This window comes from Procambarus clarkii, chromosome 50 (assembly GCF_040958095.1).
Source record: "Procambarus clarkii isolate CNS0578487 chromosome 50, FALCON_Pclarkii_2.0, whole genome shotgun sequence".
Taxonomy (NCBI): Eukaryota; Metazoa; Arthropoda; class Malacostraca; order Decapoda; family Cambaridae; genus Procambarus; species Procambarus clarkii.
Genome location: NC_091199.1, coordinates 10,909,937 through 10,935,047, shown reverse-complemented (window position 1 = coordinate 10,935,047; position 25,111 = coordinate 10,909,937). Strand labels below are relative to the sequence as shown.

Below are 25,111 nucleotides of genomic sequence, written 5' to 3'. Positions count from 1 at the left end.
ATATATATATATATATATATATATATATATATATATATATATATATATATATATATATATATATATATATATATATATATATATATATAAGCCTATACTTGCATAAACCACAAGTGAAGATAAACAATCTTTGGACAACACCCACCAGTGGGACTCGAACCCAGAAAGCACAACTACCTTCCAGTAGCTGGCATAACTAGTATGCTTTAACCCACTACGCCATCAGACCTTACAAAAGAAGTAGATAGTTCGAGATATATATATCTCAAACATCTCTACCTCCCGAAGGCACCAGATGTGCCTTCGGGAGGTAGAGATGTTTGAGATATATATATCTCGAACTATCTACTTCTTTTGTAAGGTCTGATGGCGTAGTGGGTTAAAGCATACTAGTTATGCCAGCTACTGGAAGGTAGTTGTGCTTTCTGGGTTCGAGTCCCACTGGTGGGTGTTGTCCAAAGATTGTTTATCTTCACTTGTGGTTTATGCAAGTATAGGCTTATAAGCTGGACACGAGTTCTCTCACATTGACAGTGGCTTGACGAAAATTGCAGACTGACCCCTCACTCATCTGGTGCCTTCGGGAGGTAGAGATGTTTGAGATATATATATCTCGAACTATCTACTTCTTTTGTAAGGTCTGATGGCGTAGTGGGTTAAAGCATACTAGTTATGCCAGCTACTGGAAGGTAGTTGTGCTTTCTGGGTTCGAGTCCCACTGGTGGGTGTTGTCCAAAGATTATATATATATATATATATATATACTTATTTATTTTCTAAACAATTCTCCAATAGCGATAGTACATATAGCAACTGTTCTCTCAAACGTACAAACATGGACTGATCGACACCCAAACAATTTATTATTATTGTATTAACCCAAATGTTGTTACAAAAATGGACAAGTTAAACATCTACCTTGTCAAGGAGACCCTATGCCTAATACATGCTATGTTAGGCCTATTATAATACATATTTAGGTGCGATACTTGGCCTATAAAGATTTTTGTTCGAGCCTTCTGGAAGCAACCAGGTCTGGTCGACGACCGGGCCGCGGGGACACTAAGCCCCGGAAGCACCTCAAGGTAACCTCAAGGTAGGTTCTACAAAACAAAGTACCAAACGTGAATATAGTTGAATGCGAGTTTATTTTTGTAGGTTCGACCAAACATTTGCTATAAATACTATCATTGAGGAGGCTGCTATGTTTACAAGCAAAAATTTGTCATGACTTATTTGCAGTACTTACATGCAGTACAGTATAATACGTTGTAATGGCTGACTACACCGATACAAACTGGCCAATAACGTTCCTGTCAGGGCAAACGTTCCTTGCATTTTTTTTTTTTTGCCTGCTATTGACCCTAAAGCCTCTCAACGGGAGGAAAGATTACTAATTTACCTGAGGACCAGTATATATTGCTTGTGGCGTAGATGAGGACAGGAAATTTGGACGACACGTGCCTGGCTTGCTCACGTTCCGTATCTCTTCCATAAACCTAGTAGAGGTAAAAACAACTGTATTAGTCTTTAAATATTTGCCTTCGGGTGCCTCTCAAATTCATCTATATCCGTAAAATTCGTAATTAAAACAAAGTGCTAGAGTTGATAATTTGAACAGTTAGTGTATGCAATTACAAAAGTTAAATATTGCGGCTTATTTTTTAATTCACTGGGGTTCATGGGAGTATATATTTGTAGTCTCCGTGGTGTAGTGGTAAGACACTCGCCTGGCGTTCCGCGAGCGCTATGTCATGGGTTCGTATCCTGGCCGGGGAGGATTTACTGGGCGCAATTCCTTAACTGTAGCCTCTGTTTAACGCAACAGTAAAATGTGTACTTGGATGAAAAAACGATTCTTCGCGGCAGGGGATCGTATTCCAGGGACCATAGGATTAAGGACTTGCCCGAAACGCTACGCGTACTAGTGGCTGTACAAGAATGTAACAACTCTTGTATATATCTCAAAAAAAAAAAAAAAAAAAAAAAAAAAAAAAAAAAAAAAATACGCACGGGCCAACGATGGACAATACTCCACAAATGACGTGGAGCCAGATTCATGAAAGCACTTACGCAAGCACTTACGAACGAGTACATCTTTCCTCAATCTTGGACGGCATGGTTTACATTTATTAAATAGTTTACAAGCATGAAAACTTCCCATTCAACTGTTGTTAATGTTATAAACAGCCTCCTGGTACTTCGGAGCTCATTAACTGATTAATAATTAGAAGCAAAGCCGCCAAAGATTGAGAAAAAATGTAGACGGTCCGTAAGTGCTTTCGTGAATCTGGTCCGTGGGAAAGCGACATCTGGTGGCAAATTTTGCAGTCATGATAAGTGAATAAATCTCATTACTTTAACAAAATGCTCAGAAATACTAAAGCTTTAAAATACATTTATGAATGAAAATTCTTACACAGTATTAGAAAATACGTACTAATATTAATCATTATTTATTAGGATGATGATGTTATCGCTCGTCTCTCGGTCGGTAGTACATCCCTTTCGGACAAGCCAACCAAAAACCCAGTGGTTATTTTGACCAGATCACCCTGGGTAAATTATATACATTTACTAGACAGAAAACATGTACATCACACATACAAGAATAATATGACTCCAACACACTATGCTATTATAAAAAGGTTGCAATCCGATACCATCAGTTACTTATACCAAGTGGTTATCTTCTTGAGTTATCTTGAGATGATTTCGGGGCTTTAGTGTCCCCGCGGCCGGTCCTCGACCAGGCCTCCACCCCCAGGAAGCAGCCCGTGACGGCTGGCTGACTAACTCCCAGGTACCTATTTACTGCTAGGTAACAGGAGCATCAGGGTGAAAGAAACTATGCCCATTGTTTCTCGCCGGCGCCCGGGATCGTACCCGTGACCACAGGATCACGTGTCCAGTGTTCTGTCCGCTCAGCCACCGGCTAATTAGTAGCCCAACTCCTGGCTTGTAAAACAAATATGGCATTATCAACCCTAGAACATATATATATATATATATATATATATATATATATATATATATATATATATATATATATATATATATATATATAAATATATATATATAAATATATATATATAAATATATATATAAATATATATATAAATATATATATAAATATATATATATATATATATATATATATATATATATATATATATATATATATATATATATATATATATATATATATCTGCAGGTAATCCAGCCTACAGTTGTAATTCAATAAACTTTAGTATAAATATTCCTTGGCATAGAAATGATAATCACCCACCTTACCCTGCATCTTGCACGCTAATGTCAATCAAACACTCTACCTACTCCTTACAAGTAGTCAATAAGAACTTCCCACATCTGGGAGTTCACTACCCTGACATCATCAGGTTCTTCCAGGTTCATCTACCAGGATACCATACTACTTGTGTAAAGGAGGAAATGTATATGTTTATCTCTCAGAATGTTCGGTAATACGTTTATTGTTTGTGATGTGTGTCAGTGTATGTATTAACACGATGTACTGAACGGGGGTGAGAATAGCTTGATCTACCTCATCCCTTTGTGTGTATTTTACCTCAATAAACTTATTTCAATCTACCAGGATGGTCGCTACAGGTCTTCCAGGCTGCTACACCAGACCAGGAGGCCTGGTCGACGACCGGGCCGCGGGGACGCTAAGCCCCGGAAGCACCTCAAGGTAAGGTAACCATGAAGTTTCCCGTGGACTCCAGTGATACTCCACCACTGATTCCACAGAGGCATGAGAGACTTCACTGCTCCTCTTCACACAGTTTGAGGTCCAATTCCACACTACGGAGCTTGCTCTTCCACAGAGTGCAACATCCACTCCTTGAAGATCTACTCATTAGCGTCTTCTCTGGCCTCAAGAGTACTCCCATCAACTCCTTCCTCGGGACAAATCTGCAAACCATTGATACGCCAATAAAAATGTTCCCCTGCAAACATATCATGAAAATAAACTATATAATAAATGTAAATAAATAAATAAATAATGTAAATGTAAATAAAATAAATAAAACTAATAAATTTTGTAAATAAATAAAATAATGAAATAAAATAATAAAATAAAATAATGTGAATAAAATAAATAAAACTATATAATAAATTTTGTTCTCGTATGTCTCCACTCGACATCCCCCACGCCCGGGCGGGTCCATTCCGGCGGCCAGCTGGTCAGTCACCTGCAAGCTATCGGCAGGGGAGGATGTGCTGCATCTCCCTCCAGCTGGTTCTCTCATCTTTACTCTCTTATTTAGGCTTTCTGCCTTAACACAAAATGTCTAATATCTCAATAAACACTTCCTATGGTCGCTGGGCACACGACCAACTGCAGACAATCACTGTAAACTGTTTAAAATGCTTACCACAGATTTTGGCGCCCTCGCTGGCCGGGCGGCGACACTCGGGGCGCCTCAAGATAAACCACAGAACTGCTCCATAACACCTTCTGCAGTTCATGACTTGAGCTGACACGCCTCCCAACTTATTCCTCAGTCGAGACGTCTGTCCACTTCCTTCCTCTTGAAGGTATATCAAACACAGGTTCTTCTTCACCGGGGGATCAAACGGAGCACGCCCTCCCCTCACGATCTCTTCCGCTCAAGTGAGCTCAAGCTCGTCTGAAGCGAGCCTCACACCTCCAGCGAATTCTCCACATCATCTGACCATTCATTCATTTATAATCTTATTCACTGCCCATATTCTTAAATTGTCTGTCAAATTTAACCCATTGTTTTACGTATGTATCTTCATATCTATATTTATTTGACCTCTTAGTTAGGTCAGGCCTGATAGAATAACTCTCAAGGGTGAGACTCGTTTCTCAGCTACCTGGGGATCATAACATATTGCAATGCAAATAATACTAATTCTATGCAAACAATTAAGCGTCTCTGTTTTGATATCGTTCGCCTTATGCGTTTTTGTTCCCGTATTGGCATTCTTGGTGATATTTAGCGCCCTCTGATTATTTCGCACTTTGATGGTGCTACATAGCCTTCCCGGTTTGGTGCCTTCTTTTGATAATTACCTTACCTTAAGCGACTCTGACGTAACTATCTCTCCCCCTTCCCCCCCTGATCATGGTCGTTAACGTTAATGGCCGACCGACCTTACCTTAAGCGACTCTGACGTAACTACCTCTCCCCCTCCCCCCCCCCTGATCATGGTCGTTAACGTTAATGGCCGACCGACCGAACGAGGTGGCACGCCTTTCCACTGCACGCAGAATGTGCCCAACCACCGTCACTTCCTGACATCTCAAGAGTCTAAATTGAGCTGTTGCCTTGCCCAAGTCCAGAAACTTTGACAACCGAGGTAATGGCCGTCTCCTGCTAAGTATATGTTTTGTATTACTAAGCTAGTGGTTAGATACGTCTTGTGCAGCAAAGTATTATCAAAGATTTTTTAGTATTTGGACAGTATAGTGTTAAGACAATAAATCAATGCTCAAGACAGTTCACAGAATTAGAAGTGACAGAAAATGTAAATGTTTATGTTTAAGAGGTTTGGTTTGGTTTAGTTAGCAGGTTAAGGCAATCACGATGGCTTAATAACAGTCAACTTTAAACTTAATCCAGCAGTAACGTGCGTACAATAGCACAGACGTTATTTCCAGCTTTGCATTAACACAAGTGATAATCAGCCAAGAATAACATTTTGGATGTAGAGTATTATTGGCTCTTAAGTTGATTGTGCGTAGACAGAAGCCTTGTATGTGTGTTGGCAATGTCTATGTTAATCTTTGTTCACAGGTATTGATGAAATAGTCGATAGGACTGTCAGAAGGCTGTCAAAGGTAGCTAGCAAAAGATTCGTAAACAAAAAGAGACACTCAGAGGAACAGAGGAGGTAGGCACGGTTGTTTTTGTAATTTACTTAGGTATATGAGTTAGTTTCAGTGACGAGGCTACGAGTAAACATGTGCAAACCACTTCATCTAAAAAAAAAATTGGCGGCAAACAAAGAACTTGATCTTAACCGTTATTATAATGACTAAGGCATTCCTTTATCACCATTTGAAATCGAAGATTTGAAGGGTGGTTAAACTTTGGTACAAGCTAAAAGACTAGGCTATCTTTTGAAATAGTTATGATACAGGAAGATTTTTAAGGTGAACTTGTTAAATCGATATCAATTATGGACATTAATAATTTTGACATTCACTGCATCATTACGTATTTGAGCTTTAGTTAAACCATGGCATGCCAACTCGCCAAATATTTTAACGGATAACTGAAATCTTTTCTTGGCTACATATCTTTAAAGTAATACAAAAAATGTGAATTACTTAGTTATAAAAGGATAACACATCTTCCACTTTGATAGTAAACACAGGAAGGGTTTAAATTACAGGGATTTGGATTATCACTTCATATAAAACTAAGTCATTTAGCTATATTATATTCATAAGTTTGACGCGCTATGGCTGTTTTCATTTGAAATTAGTAGGTACCAGCAAATGTTTGGAAGTGCTTGTTAGTGCCGCGTTTGATCATGTGTTGGTCAACATTATGCTAAGACAAATGTGGTAGTTTAACATTACACTTTTAAAGCGTTTAAGTTTTAACAAATGTCGTGATATTTAAAAATTGTTTTATGCAACAAAACTTCCATATTGCTTCACTAACTCTTATCTCCCACAGGTACTAACCCTGAACGGAAACCAATATGCATTACCTACATTTCAAAACCGTCAAACTGGATGACTAAGCATTGCCCAAGACTATGCATATGTTTGTTGGCAGTCTGAGTATATATAAAGTGAACAAAGCAATATACTTTTATTGAACAATATAATTTTATTTTACCTTTGCATTTTTTTTCACAACATTAAAATGAGTACGGCATGAAACTATGTACACAAAGTGATCGGTTGAGTTTATAACTGTGGTGTTCAGGTAGCAAACATTAATATTGCAAATTATTTTAAGAATACATTAATATTCACACGACTTAACGCGAAACATTAATTCCATTTGTGATTACTGTTGCCCATGTATTAATATATACATAAAGATATCATAGGCCGTGTTATGGCAATTACCGATAATGAGATTTTTCCAGCTGTTAATTACATTAAACATCGCAATCATAGTCATGAACATGAGCTGTTTAGAGAGCCATAATATCTGATGCCTATATGATCCACAGTGGTGGGGAAAAATCAACACTAAGGTGTTTACGTCCCCATACTACGGACTTTATTATTTGCACCACAGCTGACTGACAAACTTTGAAGTGTTATTTAAATAACCATGACAACGAAGAGTTCAACTTATAGCTGAAGCACGAATGTTCGTTACGATAACACCACTACGTAAGGTTTTACAATAAACTGGCTAGCTTTTGATCTTTCCCCTAGCAATTTTCTTAATAAAATTTAAAAAATGTACCTTTCGATAAACTTAACTATCATGTAATATATGCAACGGTATACCCCGATAAATCCTGATACTAAATTTAGTATTTCAAATCCTTAGTTGTCTATTCCGTGAACTTGTACGATTCGTTATTAGAACTTACAACTAAACAGATACATACGTTTTGCAAGTCTCACATATTACCAAATCAGTCTTGTGGTACCAAACTAACTCCAGCAACATGCCTGTATTTATAGTTATTCTAGTCGGATATCATCTCATGTTGCTTCTACCAAATTATCACTAGGCTACACATACTCTTGTTACTGTCAGGCCCCTTTTCTTGCCTGTCTGTCCCCCTTTTGTGCTAAGGGCTTGACTGAATCTTCATTGTCAAATCTTCGCGAAATTTGTACAATAATCTGCCATGTCTCCTCTGCACACCGTTCCCTTCAATTATACAATTATTCTCCAGATGTTAGACCATTCTCATTACTTTGCAAAGTATTTCAACCATCTATGACATTTGTGTTTCCAGGTTGTCATTTCCCTTTCTTCAGTATTTGATCTAGCAAATTACGTGCTACATTCTTCAGTATTTGATCTAGCAAATTACGTGCTACATTCTTCAGTATTTGATCTAGCAAATTACGTGCTACATTCTTCAGTATTTTACTAAGTACCAATAAACGGATCGTAGAATAATTTGCACTTTAGTCGTCCTCCCTTTGTCGCAAACCATCAAAAGTGGCTCATCTTCTACCACGTCTAAATTCTAGGGGAAAGCTGGCAGTAGCTACCTCCTTTCTCGGAGTACGTCTACTCCTCGAGCCCAGACTTGACTTGAGAGAGCTTGGTCCAACAGGTTGTTGCTTGGAGCGGCCCGCAACAGTTCCTTACGTGCCTCAATGAGCTTGCAGGACTGTTCTCTAGCTGCTTCTTCCTCGACCGTATGATCTCCAATGAGAGTTTTCCTCCCTACGAGAGAGAGTACATCAGATTTTCATGCTTCGTTGTGGCACAGCAGAAAATTGAACATTTACCGCTCGTGTGTGATAGGGGTAACAAGTCGATAATTCTAGCTACGATGTTGATATTCTGGAACATGAACGTCGCTTTTCGATCGTATGCGTTACATACGGCCAAATATTGGCGTACTACAACATGCAAGCTCCTCGTGAAAAGTGAAGCACTGTCCCGTTTTCTGTTTTGGCTCCTCTGGTAGGTTACGAAAGGACACTTTACATTCACGGTTTTCTTGACGTTGGGAAACCTTAGGAGGATGTGCTGCCGTCAGAACCACAACTTAATTTTGTTTATCATTGTACTTGTTGACTTGTACCCAGAACGAGAGCAAAGCCACAGCATTTCAGCTGGTACCCCTTCGACAGGTCGCAGTACCGATGGAAGAACTCTGTAGGGGTTGCTCCAAACTCAGTTTAATTTGGAAATATTCTTGTTTTTACATTTATTCATTTACGTGTCTTTGGTTACTTTATGACATTCAAAACGTCTTTGCTTTCATCTTACACTAACTAATGTCGTCCGTTTACCATGATTATTACACACTGCAACTTTATTATTTCTTGCCAATATATATTAATAGTGACCTCATCCATGTTTCGAAAATACTCTCGTGCTTTAGACAATATGAGGATAACTTACTTACATATACGACTCGTTTTACATGTTGGGTTCCTACTTGGCTCAACACTCTGCAATCCCGGGTTCCATTCCCGGCCGGGGCGAACATGTATTAGGTATAAGGAAACCTCTTCATCTACCAATAGTTACTTGGGTGTTAGACAACTGTTGTGGATTGCTTCTTCGACCTTGGGGGGGGGGGGGGAGAACCTCGATATAAGCCTAAAGTAAATATATACACACAAGCCTCCTGTCCCCGACATTCTCCATTATGAACGCAACTAATAAACCTTTAGACCGTTTCCACATACCAAACCGTCATTGATGGTCTTTGTGTAAAGCACGCTCATCTAGTTCGTGTTTAATGCTCTTGCATGCACCCCTAAATCAATTCGATTCCCTAACTACAGGATTCTTGTGTACATATAGGCCGCTCCCAACACTAAGCCGAGAAACAATACCAAGCCACCTATAACAACTCCACAACATTCACTTAACTTTCTCCACAACCCCTCCCCCCCCCCCTAACATGCCCCAAAGCCTCTCTCACACAAATAATGGCAAACTCTCTACTTTCAAAGCCTCATAAGACAACAGCGCTGGAAACCCCGAGAGTACCTTTCATCCTGCCACTTATCTTCTTTGAGACAACAAAAGGTCAATTCAGTCATACACACTTTTTTTCAATGTAATTTCTATCTACCTCTCTGAGTATAATTCTCTCCAAAGGCATATAACCGCCTTGGACAGGCCCGCCGCTACCCTCTTTCCAAATCCACAAACCCACCAACAGCCCTCCAACTTCATGGGAATTAAAAGCTTCCCATGACCTTGGAGCATTGGAGATGGGTTTGTGGATTACCTGCCCTAGCAGTTTATGCCTTTGGGGAGATCTCTCTCCCCTGGCATATGCATTAATGATATATAATGCATATGCCAGATTTTCCAATATCAATACATCCTAATCCTAAGTGTGATAGAGGAAGCCTCATCCTAACATTCTTTACCCATTCCTCACACCAAGCCTTCGCAACCCGTGTTTTACTTTAGTCCCTAAAAAAATATATCCCTAAGCAAATATTCCCTCCATTAATTCTAAATTCGCATTACCAATTGTAATGATAAAACAACCTCCTTTTATTTACTTCCCACCCCCATTGTCAGGGACAATGTTATCAACTACGTCTAGGCCACCTTACCTTGCTGTTACCTTGTGATGATTTCGGGGCTCAATGTCTCCACGGCCCGGTCCTTGACCAGTCTCCTGACCTGTAGGCCTCTTGGCTGACTTTTCCACAACTGTTGTCTAACTCCCGGGTACCTATTTACTGCTTGGTGAACAGAGGAACCAGGTGTGTGCAAACGTGCCCACATGTTTTATACTCTCCCCGGAAGTTTGGATCTCATGTTAACTAGAAATGATAGGAGAATTGAGGTAACTGCGGAATTTATCTATCCACTACTCATTCATATATGACTAACCCAACCTAAACGTGACTCAAAGACGACGTTAGCCTATTGTATAACAGTACCTGGTATATTTATATATCCTAACTTCTATTTACAAAATATACAGATAAAATGTATATTTATTAAATCCAATCGTACGCAAAGCGATCACTTTACCTTACATTATTCTTCACTCCCAGAGCTCCAGCAGTAGACGACAATTTCCACGCACCTGAACATAAAATATTTTCATTAACATGAATGAAGATGAGCATAAATTTATTTTAGTTACACACAATTACTCTTATTAGCATTTGCAATTCAACAAATGCACTAAATATTGAGGCCAAATTGAATTAAAATATTCCAGGTAAAACTATTTTACAGCCTAATATAACATTACACTGCTGTAGGTGTTGCCTCCCGAAAATCAGTGTATGCCATCCCCCACCCACCCGGCCCCTCCTCTGGCTTACCTGGAAGATATATGGTGAAAATAGTGAATTAAAACTATCTTTTGTCGATATTATAAAACCCCTAAGCAAAGGCACAACTTACCAGGGTACACTTCTTTATTACAAGTCAGTAATTATCAAAAGAAGACACCAAGCCGGAAAGGCTATGTAGCACCATTTCTTTAGTATATCCCCATCTTAAACCTACTACCACAACTCGCTTGAATTCGCTCAATGTTCGTTCCAGTCATTTGGTCAATACCACAGTTGCACTAATTTATCTACCTTACAACTCAGACTCTTATATTACAGCAATTTTCGAAATTATTGATATTGCTAACTAGATCTCTTGCAATGACATATCGATTATATAGACTATAGTCTACACTAAACTATATTACACACGCATCACACATTGTCTATATCTCCCATTTTAGCTACATTTAACACCCATCCATTACGGTTTAAATAATCACTTACTAATCCATCTAATTTATTCATTAATGTTAACCAAATAATTGTCATTTGTCGAGAACATGAAACCACTTATCCCTCTATCTACAGACCTTCACCAAGGTTATCTTGAGGTTATCTTGAGATGATTTCGGGGCTTTAGTGTCCCCGCGGCCCGGTCCTCGACCAGGCCTCCACCCCCAGGAAGCAGCCCGTGACAGCTGACTAACACCCAGGTACCTATTTTACTGCTAGGTAACAGGGGCATAGGGTGGAAGAAACTCTGCCCATTGTTTCGCGCCGGCGTCCGGGATCAAACCTGGGACCACAGGATCACAAATCCAGTGTGCTGTCCGCTCGGCCGACCGGCTTCCCAGGCTTCACCAAGATGCAACCCACAAGATATCTAACTCTGGGTTATACCTATTTACTGCTATACGTGAGCAGCAAGTGAAAAGGCACCGCGTCAACCGGTTCTGGCCCGACTTAGGTACCGAACCCGGGTCCCTTGGTTGTGACCGAGGAAGAAAGACCACTACAATAAGACCCATTCTTATCTACTCTCCAACTGCGCTAATTTCTCAATTCATTCGCCATCCCCACGTACCTACATGCGTCAGAATGGGTCTTAGGTTCTAATTTGGTGTCTGCCTTAAGGCCTGTTAACCCCAAAATGCCTATTAAGGTCACCAGCCGGCTCCTTGGATACAATTTTGCTATGACGTCCAGCAGACAACCACGGCTATATTACCTTCCATATTTACAATACCAATAGTGATAACCCGATAGCATACCCATACAGGAACATAATTAACTATATTTTAACCGGATAATTGCATATAGGGCTTGTAACATGGCCGTATACTCACAGCTCAACAGCGGTGACCTTATCCGCTTGCTTCCAGGGCTCCAAATGGCTCCTTTATTTACGGTTGAGTGGGGGGAGGCCGGATGACCCACTCACCCTCGGGGTCAATTATATTCAAGCTGGCAACTGGTCATTCGGTTAAGAATCTCACCAATAGAGGACGCTAAAGCTTCCTCCTACTCCTCCATATATAAATAAGCCGTTGTTATAATTATAATTATTGCAAATTATTAAGCACTTTAATGGTATATACGGATAATTTCTGAATTTATATTCAGATTATATATGTGTATTATATACAGTAGTTTTAAGGCTAGCATGTATGGTTTAAATTTCCGTATATACTTCTATTATTTTTGTAATGAAGATATTTGTTGTTCAATTAATTATTTTGTCTTATAATAAAGATCATTATTACGATCATTATCCCTATCTGCGTTGAGAACTTTGGTGATATCTTGGCTGTATTGTTAAAAAGAAAGTATGCATTAAAATATTATGGTAATCTTATTTCAGCAGTGTAATGCAATAATCAAGATTTATGATTCAACTTCACATAGAGGAAATTAGTACAAAATAGCCCTGAATCTCTCCTGACGCATATATTAATAATAATAGGCACTTTAATATCACTTAAACTGAATGTGTGAAAATAGCCTATTACATTACTTGACCGTTTTTAACTTCTTTTTAGTTCCCAAAGCTGCAAATATACGTTTTGGGGCCATAAAGGATATGATGTTACTGGTTATTAAATGTAGAACCGAGAAGAGTAGATGCCTTTTCACCCACAGGGTTATAAACCCATGGAACCGCCTACCCGTCGAAGCCGTAAAGGCATTAAACTGTATTAAAGTTATAAAATCTACCTGTGAAAGAAAGATCATCAAGGCAAATGGAGGGGGGGGAGGGACCTTCGACAAGCCACCGGCTTCATGTCCTCATCGATGCCACTAGAGTTAGTGGCCCTCAGGGAAATCAACTCTCTCTATAATATGTGATATCTTCAACTGAGTTTGATCCCATAAGCTTCCTTTTAGAGGATGACGTACTGCATCTTGTATTGTCCAGAGGGATAGAGTCCAAAGGGATAAAGGGATACGGTCCAGAGGAATACAGTCCAGAGAAATGTGTCCACAGAAATACAGTCCAGAGGGATAGAGTCCAGAGGAATACAGTCTAGGTGGATCAAGTTTAGAGGGTTACAATCCAGAGAGGTACGACTTCCTCAATCCCTTACATAACTCTCAGCAGAAACAACCAGTCTGAAGTAATATATTACCAAGATCAAAGGTATTTTTTGTAATAATTTGAGGATATGAGGTTGACTAGGCAGCCAATGTCTTGTTAGGAATACATACAGAACGAATGCCAAAAAGCATCATAGAGTATTATAAAATTAAATAAAAAAAAAGACCTTAAATATAAGGATGACTAGAGCCAGATTATTTGGCAGTTTTGTAACATTTTGTTGGGGGTTTACAACATAATATGTTGCATAAACAATTAATGTTGTTTTGCAATATATTATTCTGAGCATTTGCAAAACAATAAGATACCACCAAATGCATACCAATATCTTTCACCTTGGTGACAAAATTGAAAGCTAGAGATATGGAAGGTGGTAACTAGAAATCCTCAAAGGAATCAGATCATGGAGCTAAACACAATGCTTTTGTATTAATCACTTTGGATGGGCAGACACGAGTAAATACCCCTCAGAATAACACCCCTTGCTATTACCTGTTCATAATTTTGAGACTTCGTCTGCTTGTCGGCACAGTGAAGGTGTTGCAAACCGTAACGTGTTGAAAGACTTCTTGCAAATCGGTGTTCAATCCCAGACGGTCCAAGTGGTTAGGCACTGTACATTCCCTCCGTCCTATCCTGGCTCTTGTCCTCGTATCCCTTCCAATTGCCATGTAGTCATATTGGCTTAGTGTTTTCTCATCACCTTACCGTATCTACCTCCTCCTACCCCCAGCTTGGCCTGTGGGCCAGTCTTTGCTCATAAGTGCCTCAGCTATGAGACAGACTGGTCTGAAGGCTCATATAGCCAACGTGATAATGTTATCTATAGATTATAAAGATGGTAAAAGAAAATTAATGTTGACTGTTAGTGAAGGTTTAAGTTAACTGATGCATGCTAATTATTGCCAGCTTCATTGACTCCCTGCCTAATGCTAACTATAAATATAAATCTTCTGTGTCATTAACTTGTGACATAGTATATTATTATTATTGAGTATATTAACCATTTGTGAAAAGAAAGCAATCAAGGCAAATCGGGGACCTTCGACAAGCTGCCGGCTTCCTGTTCTCATCGAGGTCACTAGGGTTAGTGGCCCTCGGGTCAAAGGTAAATCATTTAACTCGCCATAAATATAAATATTTTGTCAAAACAAACACAGCAATTAAAAGTCATCCCAGAATGATGTCAACACTGATACCTGGAAAGTTTGCCTAACTTTGCAATTGTGTGTATGGTCAACGACAGAACTTCATTTGAATATTTTATTTTATACACTACTGGTATCATTACCCAGTTTTTTTAATTAAATTCAAAACAGGCCAATGGAGGTGGCATTGCAAAAATTAGTTTCAAAATAATTATTTTTAATAACATTACCCCATTAACTTGAACGTTACTCTCCTTAATTTTTTTATGGTATGCCTGAAACCCTATATATATATATATATATATATATTAGTGGTTTTATATATTGTACAGTACTTGTCTTCCCACTGAATCCTCCATTAATCATGCAACAAATGTATGTACCCTAGCATAAATAATTATGAATATTTTATTATTTTTATTTAAATTAGGCACCAAGCAACAAACACCGACTCCATCTAAGTGTCCATTTATATTTTGACAAATTACTAGCTGCTATTTCCTTACCCTAATCACATTAAATACAAATAACTGTCATGCAGATGCAAAATCAAATATTTATCACAAAATCTTTAAAATAAAGGACACACACACAAAAAATGAACATGTGCTTGATGAAGTATTTTATTAAGAAACTGATAGTTACAATACTCTAATGTACAATACCATGGTTATATCCTAAATACAAGCACAAAGAGTGGACACTGTGCTCAAGCCTATTGATTTTAAACATATCTGCTGAAATATACCGACTAATACATTACTTGGTCATTCTACTAACATTCACACACGTACACTCACATACAGTTACTTCACTCAGCCTTCAGAAATTCCATCAATTCAAGTGCAAGTAGAGAAATGTTATCAAAGAAAAATGTGATTCCTGACAGTGATATTCACAAATGGCGTTAAACGTACCCAATATAAAAATTACGATTTATGCCACCAAGAAAAATGCAACCCCTATGCTATTATCAGCAGGTAAATTTGAAAAAATACATTAATACAATTCATTGCATTAATTCCTTGCATTAAGAGACTTCCAGCCACTAGTAAAAACCTTGCAATTTGCAATACTGTACACAATCAATTTGGCGAGTCAAAATATTTTAACTATACAGTACTCTTAGTTTTAGTGCACAGCACAATTATAGAAACTACAGATTTTGGGCAATACTTATCGAGGGCTCGGGAAGGCCTCTGCTGAATTCCAGTATGGTACAGTATTATAAATAAATCGTTACAAAGATAAAAAAAAATAAAAAAGGAGTGGTGTTCAGAGTAGAGTACAGGACTTCAGAGCCTGCATGACGAAGGTCGCAGTAAAGACACCGCAAACTATAGAACAAAGTAACGGGGATTTTAGAAGAAAGCAAACAGAATGACATGGGGGGAGGGGGGTGAGGGAGGGGGGGGGGGAAGGGTTAGGGGAAATTTCAGCATGGATAGGAAGGAAAGGGAGGGAAGGAGGGAGGTGTTGAGAGGACCACAGGACGGATCTCTGGACTGGCTCACTAACACTTCAGATATATCTTATTTCATTGAAACCATATTCTTTATTGTAGGTCATTTGACATTTTATCTGTCTCCAGTGGTATCTATACAACACTTAGCATGCAAGCCTCATATATTATGTATAAATACAGATTTTGTGTGTATGTATAAACACATCAATTTCACATTTATTCCTTGTCTGTCTACTGTACCACCACTGCTGCTGAACTTTAGAAAGAGTTAATACATTATGTTACAATCCTTATTGAGTATTATATTTTGTTTGTGATCACAATTAAAATATAATTCAAAGTGGCACAGATGACTTCGGGAGAGTGTTGTGTCAAGGTAAATGATCAATATTTCATCTTCAATTTTTTTTCATGTGCAACATAATAACAGGTCCTGCTAATTTTTTTGTTTCCCTACCGAGTTCAACCCACCAGTGATGGCTCATTTACCTGTTAACTCCATATAAAAACATTTAATGTCAATGTAACTAGATATCCATAAATATTTGGTGGTATGCAAAATTGCAGGTTAAAAGAACAATATTTTAAAGCCAGGGCAACTGCTTTATCTGGTGTACAAAACTTTCAACTGCATTAAGCACATTTACCGCCAACTTCTAGTAATAAATGAGCAATTATGTCTTTCAACCTCCAATTCTCAAAGCCAACCACAGCCTAGCAACCTCAGACGTTAAGGCCAAGCACTTCTTACACACAATTTAAATACGCTTTCACGACACCCATGCAAAAACATTCACACATTTTTTTTATCCATACACAATCGCATTTGTTTTATGCAATATAAATTTTCCAGCGACAAATTAGACATATAAATGACAAAAAGATTTTCCGGCATTTTGCTTCCCTCGGTGATGATAAACTATGACGATACTTTCATTCAGAAAAAACAGTTTGATTTACTGTTCACATTAATAATTTAGATGCATAGTCCATTACCACCTAATAGAAACAAGGAATCATATAACTACTGTACACTGTATATCACAGTTTAAACCTAATGTCCCTATACAGAGTCAAATGACAGAATAATTAACTGCCCAAGCAAGTTAATTATCAACGTACCAAATTCAAGTATTTGCAGAACATTAATAATCACTGTAAATAAAAACATTAACCACCTACAATTTGTCAAATACACCAAAATTGGATCAACACATCCGAATACACGTTTTACCTCATTTATAAAAGTGCAACAAATAAAGCCGACAGACTTTTCATTAAACCACTTTAGATAAAAAGAAAAATAACAATTGTGGCTCGACAAGAGAAATTCCCATTGGGAATAGAATATCTTATGTAAATGGAAGAAAGATTTATTTATAGAACCATTTAAACAATACTTATATAGGTTCTAAAAAAAAAAAAAAATTGTTCACAAGATGTCAATCTTTGGTTACATGCTGATAAACAATTCACCGGATATTAAGTGTCCAAATACTCGACTATTAGAAAAATATATTAATAAATTGCGTGTATACATTTCTCGATAAATTATTTTGGAAAATGAAAGTATACCAATATTTGAATGAAAACAATGGTGAGCATCTGCCAAATTTTAATGTCGTAAAATGGACAAAAATTCTATTACAGTATAGCAAGTAACGGCTGAAGCTCACACCATACTAACGGTCACAGTAATACATGCTCCCTCTCAATACATGATGTGGCATGGTGCCCCACACCTGTGGTTTATATGTGACTGTGTCTGCAGTTGTAGTGGTAACCAACTGGGCTTAAAAACAAAACAACAATGAATACAGTCTGTATCCTTGGCATGTGTATGTGTGTGTCTAGATGTTTGTATACAGCTTATCATGACACAAACAAAACATGCCATATATGCTACGGTTTGACAGGTTGTAAACCAATGACTGCAAATGGGAATTTTAATTTATAACTCAACAAATAGCTTGTCTATACCAAACTTACAGGGGGATGTGTATGAAATCACACTGCCTTCTATCTTAGAATATTCATTCACTCTTTAATAGACATTTTTTTTCCTACACGTACACATAAAAGACGTTACTGGTAGAAAAGCACACTGACGAAATTAAATTTGCTAAGTTTCTAGACTATCTACCACCTAGCCAAATGAAGTCTTAACCATATATCAGACTAGAATGGGCAATTTAATCCACATTTTCATAACCATACCAGCTTTTTAAACCTTATTAAGTAATTCAATAAGGCTCATCTTCTTGTATATACTTCAAAGAACGTGAACCTTACCGATAAACCTATTTAAGGATCAAAGTTGCCATCATGTCGCTTATAAATTGCCACATATAAATGTAGCAATCTATAATCTTCCCCTCCCTCTCTTCCTCGTCAAATGTGCACGTAGAATAAAATGTGTATAACTTGGCACTGAGAATGATACTGCTTATGTCCTGTGTAAAATATCTGATGTAGCAGGTTGGTAGGAAATGAATGAAATTGATGTACTTTTCATTAAATGCATATCGGTTCATTGGCATTTATATACATTTGTATGGTATATTAATATACTCTTTGTTTCTGTTTAAAATGTGCATTAGTTTCATGTTGGAAGGAGGTCTATATAAATTTAAGTGTAATTTCAAAGCATTGTACTATAATTCATTGTTGTTATTTACTCACAATTTACGTAACTTGTGTTTAATTGTACAGACAATGAAACTAAATACCAAAAAGAGTATTTTCCAACCTACTTTTCACCAACCTATAAAAGGTGTGTGTGTGTGTGTGTGTTTGTGTGTTTTCTAGACAATCAAAATCTCCCTTAAGAAAACTATAATCAATGCAGCTTACCAAGAGGCATCATTATCTATGCTTAATTGAATACTGCACTAGCAGTCAACATTCCCACGGAACTATCCTGAGAACCTGGGCTGAATACTGTAGACCACTCAAGTTTCTAATTCTCTTCACCAAATTATATTCTTATATTCTGAACACAGTGGCACAATGACTGATATACAGACCAAAGATTCAAAGTCCTAACCATGATAACCCTCTACAAACATCAACATGGTAGAAATTCTATAAAGGGAAATATTCAAGATGCCTTTGTACTCGTAAGCATAGGACAATCTCCGCCCGTCAAGACTCGCCATCTCCGTTCAATGTTACCTGAACATGATTGCGAGTCTCGCTGCGATGTCCTCACACGTATATACTTGTTTTCACCTCTGTGTTCAGAGAAAAAAAAAGTGGCAAACGTTACCAAATATTTTTTTTTTTGTAGGAAGTTTCCAATGTACATTTTTAGACAGGCAAATTCCCATATTTATATAAACAAGAAAGTAATAATTATACATTTCAAAAGTTTGATTCTATAATTTAATACAAATGAGATAGTTTGTATTTAAATAATGGCAAAGGGTTAAAAATTGCTGGATGTGTCACAACTCCTTTCCTGCAGTAAAGGACATTGGAAGCTTGATATTTTTTCCTGTATATACAAAAGACTTGAGGGGTATTCATGTACAGAAGATCAAGTTGTAAAAATGGCAACCTTGGAGAAACATTTCTGCACATAAAGTGTGAGCATGGAACAAATTATATAACCACACAACGCACCACGACTGTTGCCAGTCCTTGGATCTCCGCTGTGCATCAATCATACGACCTATACACCCCAAACCTAAAGCCGTCTCTTAGCGGGACTAACACCTTTGAGCCTCTACCTCTTACCTAGGATATATCTGTAGACTAGCACCTAGTTTACAGTTTCTTCTTTGGTTACAAGTAGGGACAAGGTATAAGTGTAATAGCACAAGTCTATAATGAAGGCAAATTACTAAATCCCACCATTCTAAAACCTGGAAGTCCAATACACCCCCCATATCTGACGCTGACTGCACAGACTCCCCACCACAATATTCACCTCTGAAATTGTGAGGGGCATCCACACTCGAGGAGCAAGGTTTCATCTTGCCCTCGACTTCCTCTTGTGTCACTGCAAACTGTTTATAGTTTAATTTGGCCACGTGAAAAATTGTGAAACGATCCGCAATTTCCTTGTTTCACACTGTTCATTCAATACACTTGCCATGCTATTTCAAGACCATAAAAGGAGTCTAAAGGATGAATCTCTAGGGCAAAACATGCCAATCCCATTACAAATTGGTAAAATATATATGTGTGTATATATATATTATATATATAGTCTACATGTTGGCCTTCAGACACACATTTAGTCACTGCCCGGGCAGACAAATTCTTATTCTTCTTCTTCAAGTACATGCTTGGAAATCTTAACAAATACGCCACTGTGCCAGGGAAGAGATCCATCCATCGCCCTCATACAAAGTTGTTGCTGCCATGTGTCAAAGGCTCAAGTGACTGAAAGAGAAGAAACTATCATCATTTTCACATTCAGAGAGATTGAATATATATATATAGCCAAAAAGTCAGCCTATCACTCGACCACATGGTATAATCTATCAGATACTGTGCATTGACTATTCATTAAAAAAGCAGCAACTTTGCCATCAGAGGTTTGAACACATTTATTGCATCTTTATTTCCAAGAAGCCTATAACCATGATTTTTTTTTTTTAACAAAATAACCAAGTTACTCAAAATCTGACATGTTTATACAATAGTATACTGTAATTGAAACTTCAAAATTAAACAACAATGTTGAACATAAAATTAAATAAATAACATTATACTATACAGTATATACATAACCAATGACAATCTACACATAAATACAGCAAAAGAATGATCAAGTAAAAGAATCGCTAATGAAAAACATAATACACACCATTAACCCCTCAACCCCCAACCACACCCAATAATAGAAAGACAACACAATAATAGAAGGAAAGACAACACAATAATAGAAGGAAAGACAACACAATAATAGAAGGAAAGATGACAATAATAGAAGGAAAGACAACACAATAATAGAAGGAAAGACAGCACAATAATAGAAGGAAAGACAACACAATAATAGAAGGAAAGACAACACAATAATAGAAGGAAAGACAACACAATAATAGAAGGAAAGACAACACAATAATAGAAGGAAAGACAACACAATAATAGAAGGAAAGACAGCACAATAATAGAAGGAAAGACAGCACAATAATAGAAGGAAAGACAACACAATAATAGAAGGAAAGACAACACAATAATAGAAGGAAAGACAACACAATAATAGAAGGAAAGACAACACAATAATAGAAGGAAAGACAACACAATAATAGAAGGAAAGACAACACAATAATAGAAGGAAAGACAACACAATAATAGAAGGAAAGACAACACAATAATAGAAGGAAAGACAACACAATAATAGAAGGAAAGACAACACAATAATAGAAGGAAAGACAACACAATAATAGAAGGAAAGACAACACAATAGAAGGAAAGACAACACAATAATAGAAGGAAAGACAACACAATAGAAGGAAAGACAACACAATAATATAAGGAAACACAACACAATAATAGAAGGAAACACAACACAATAATAGAAGGAAAGACAATGGCACTGCTCTTATATACCCCCCCCCCCACCATCCAGTCAATAATGAAAGGCCCAGGAAAGAGTATGATGAAATTAATGAAAACTTCCCAATGGTTACAGAACAGGCAAGGAAACCAAGGACAAAGGCCTTCGATTCTCTGAGCCTTCAACCCACAAGTAAATAAGGTGGGCAAAAAAGGGAGCCTCGTGGCGGGCAGGAGAGTAAATGTGGTCTAGCAACGAAACTTTAAGCGTAGTACTGGAACCAGGTTATCATTCAGTGCACATTCCATAGTGTGGATGAAATATGGAGGCCTGGTCAGACATATGACTGTGAAACAATTGTCCTCAGAACAAACTCAAGGTATACAGCAGATAAACAAACTTCCTGGGACAACACATTATGCAACGTTTTACATATTTGTCAAATGCATTTAAAGGTTTCTCATTTTGATTTTGACTTTATGACAAAAGTATTTTGGATTTTTCCCCGTCTTGTATGCCTTTTTGTTCCAGATTTCTTCAGTCTGGTATAAGAGTTTCAGCTTTTGGTTATTTCTTTAGATTAATTTTTGTTTGCAAAGATATTTGTGCCTCCTTTATCATTTCAGTGACTCTTTTTCCGTCTCCTGTAGGGTTTATCTTGAGGTTATCTTGAGATGATTTCGGGGCTTTAGTGTTCCCGCGGCCTGGTCCTCGACCAGGCCTCCACCCCCAGAAAGCAGCCCGTGACAGCTGACTAACTCCCAGGTACCTATTTACTGCTAGGTAACAGGGGTATTCAGGGTGAAAGAAACTTTGCCCATTTGTTTCTGCCTCGTGCGGGAATCGAACCCGCGCCACAGAATTACGAGTCCTGCGCGCTATCCACCAGGCTACGAGGCCGGGTTGTCCGAGTTCTCTCCCAAAAACTTTTTTTTTTTATCTTTTTGATCTTTTGGAAGGGCCATATTTTAACCAAATTTTGTACGCTTCGATAGTCGGTTCTTCTATTCTATGCAAGGCACTTCTGGTACTCAAATGTGGTTTCCCCATAGATTTTTCTTCTCTACCATAATTTGAAGTACCTACACCATATTATCTGTGGATTTTTAGGGTTCTGTGTATACAAGTTCCTTTATAATAGACCAACTACTTCATTTGACCTGTTTATTCAATTACATCTACAATATATTATAATGTGGTTTCTTGAGTATGAATTTCCGTGAATGGAAAACAAATTATGCTTAACTCAATTGGGAATCCATTTATGATTGGAATTTTGTTTCCAATTAAATAAGCATTGTTGGCATATATAACAATTTACATTTTTTTTTATTTCTGGGAGGTTTTCATGGGTCTATTACATCTTTCTCTCCAGTTCCAGGGTGTGAGCTAATTTTGTAATTTATTCATCCACTAATGATAACTACTGCTGTGAAGATATGGTAGTTGCTGTGGTGATTATCTTATCTTGAGATGATTTCGGACTTAGCGTACCCACGGCCCGGTCCTTGACCAGGCCTCCTTTTTGTTCCACATCTCCAGGAAGCAGCCCATAGCAGTTGTCTAACTCCCAGGTATGTATTTACTGCTATGTGACAGGGGCATCAGGATGAAAGAAACTCTTCCCCATTTGTTTCTGCCTCCACCGGAGATCGAACCTGGAACCTCAGAACTACGAATTCGAGACGCAGTCCACTCAGCAGTCAGGCCCACTAATGTAGATGGGCCTGGTGTGTAATGTATCTGCACTTAATGAATGAATGATTGAATGAATGACCAGCAAGGAATCTAAACATGTGCATTTCTGCCTCCCCCTTCCATATGCATCAGCATTTGTGCCTGGGTGAACCCAGTGCTTGTGCCTGGGTGAACCCAGTGTTTGTGGCTGGGTGATCCCAGTGTCTGTGCCTGGGTGATCCCAGTGTCTGTGCCTGGGTGATCCCAGTGTCTGTGCCTGGGTGATCCCAGTGTCTGTGCCTGGGGGATCCCAGCGTCTGCGCCCGAGGGATCCCAGCATCTGCGCCTGGGGGATCCCAGCGTCTGCGCCTGGGCGATCCCAGCATCTGCGCCTGGGCGATCCCAGCGTCTGTGCCTGGGCGATCCCAGTGTCTGTGCCTAGGGGATCCCATAGATCCTGGGTAACCCATAGACACCTGCCTCTAGGTTAACCCACGACGCATACAGTATCATGGTCCACAGTCTAGGGTGCGCATGTCTGGGGTTACCTGGGACGCTGGTTCAATCCCCATCCTGCTTCAATGATTTCCTCATACAGTAGTTTACTCAATATCTGGATAAGCATTGCATTTAGAGATTTAAAACTTGATGTGACTTTTTAGATGTGGATTCAATTCATGCTGTAATTTCATTTCAATTCATACTGTAATATTAACAAAAAATAATTATTTTTTGGTTACCACATTTAACACAGACAGCGCAGCAACTTGCTTACAGGTGGCCAAAGACCAGTGTCCTCATTCCTATACTGCACAAAAAACATCATTTCAGTCGAGATGAAACCCAAGTTGGAGAAAAAGTCCTCTACATTACAGTTTAACAATCTGGTTTGTTCTTAAGCTTATAATTGCAGCTCTGTGTGTCATAGAACTGAATACTAAACTAAGTGTTCATACCAATCTATGGTTAAAAGAACAGGCAACAATGCAGGTTACAAGAGCAAGAGTTGACATGAACAATGCAGGTTACAAGAGCAAGAGTTGACATGAACAATACAGGTTATAAGAGCAAGAATTGACATGAACAATACAGGTTATAAAAGCAAGAGTAGATATGAACAACGCAGGTTATAAGAGCAAGAATTGACATGAACAATGCAGGTTATAAGAGCAAGAATTGACATGAACAATGCAGGTTATAAGAGCAAGAGTTGACATGAACAATGCAGGTTATAAGAGCAAGAGTTGACATGAACAATGCAGGTTATAAGAGCAAGAGTTGACATGAACAATGCAGGTTATAAGAGCAAGAGTTGACATGAACAACACAGGTTATAAAAGCAAGAATTGACATGAACAATACAGGTTACAAGGGAAAAGTTCACATTCAATACTAGTTACCTACAATCATTTGCCCTGTGAGAACACTACAGCATTCATTATACGCTACAAAATATTAGCATGAATTAATTACAATTTAATTATAAAAACAGCCAAAAACTATGGTGATACAGATTAACACAAAAACTAAGTACTTGGAAATAAATAAAAAACATAAAATAAATACTGTGTAATTAAAATAAATAATAAACATTAAATATTATGGCATTTCCATACTCCTCATTCATCAAATAAAATAACAATTTCAAAGAGCAAAGATGCCAATACTTACCCAAAAACATGCATAAAAAGCAATTTACAATTTACAAATTGTAAATTGTCTTGAATTTACAATTCAAGACAATTTACATCATCTAAGCCTACCATAATTTACCTACGGCTTCAAGAAACAAAATTAC

The 25,111-nt window shown here is 38.0% G+C and overlaps 1 protein-coding gene and 2 long non-coding RNA genes across 31 annotated transcripts in view; 1 reads left to right on the top strand and 2 right to left on the bottom strand.

The window, feature by feature from the left end:
* LOC123772680 (uncharacterized) overlaps positions 1–12,380 on the bottom strand; it is a 33,482-nt gene extending 21,102 nt beyond the window's left edge. The window contains exons 1-5 of one of the 4 annotated variants that reach the window (XR_011222531.1): positions 12,265–12,380; positions 10,665–10,719; positions 9,064–9,226; positions 3,587–3,933; positions 1,403–1,499 (exon numbers count right to left, since the gene is read on the bottom strand). This is a non-coding gene — a long non-coding RNA (uncharacterized lncRNA). Of the gene's footprint in view, positions 1–1,402; positions 1,500–2,440; positions 2,556–3,586; positions 3,934–4,397; positions 4,564–9,063; positions 9,227–10,664; positions 10,720–12,264 lie in introns of those variants that run through there. The other 3 variants (XR_011222530.1, XR_006774703.2, XR_006774704.2) reach the window with 3 other exon arrangements.
* LOC138351608 (uncharacterized) lies at positions 5,138–6,831 on the top strand. The gene is made up of 2 exons (XR_011222532.1): positions 5,138–5,349; positions 6,678–6,831. It is a non-coding gene; the product is annotated as an uncharacterized lncRNA (long non-coding RNA).
* A 2,881-nt stretch (positions 12,381–15,261) lies between the features above and the next one.
* Positions 15,262–25,111, bottom strand: part of LOC123772677 (very low-density lipoprotein receptor) — a 656,118-nt gene continuing 646,268 nt past the window's right edge. For all 26 annotated transcript variants that reach the window (XM_069303519.1, XM_069303527.1, XM_069303518.1 and 23 more), the window contains one exon: positions 15,262–20,516. In XM_069303519.1, the coding sequence (XP_069159620.1) occupies positions 20,475–20,516 (42 nt within the window). In that variant the 3' untranslated portion in view covers positions 15,262–20,474. The remainder of the gene's footprint in view (positions 20,517–25,111) is intronic.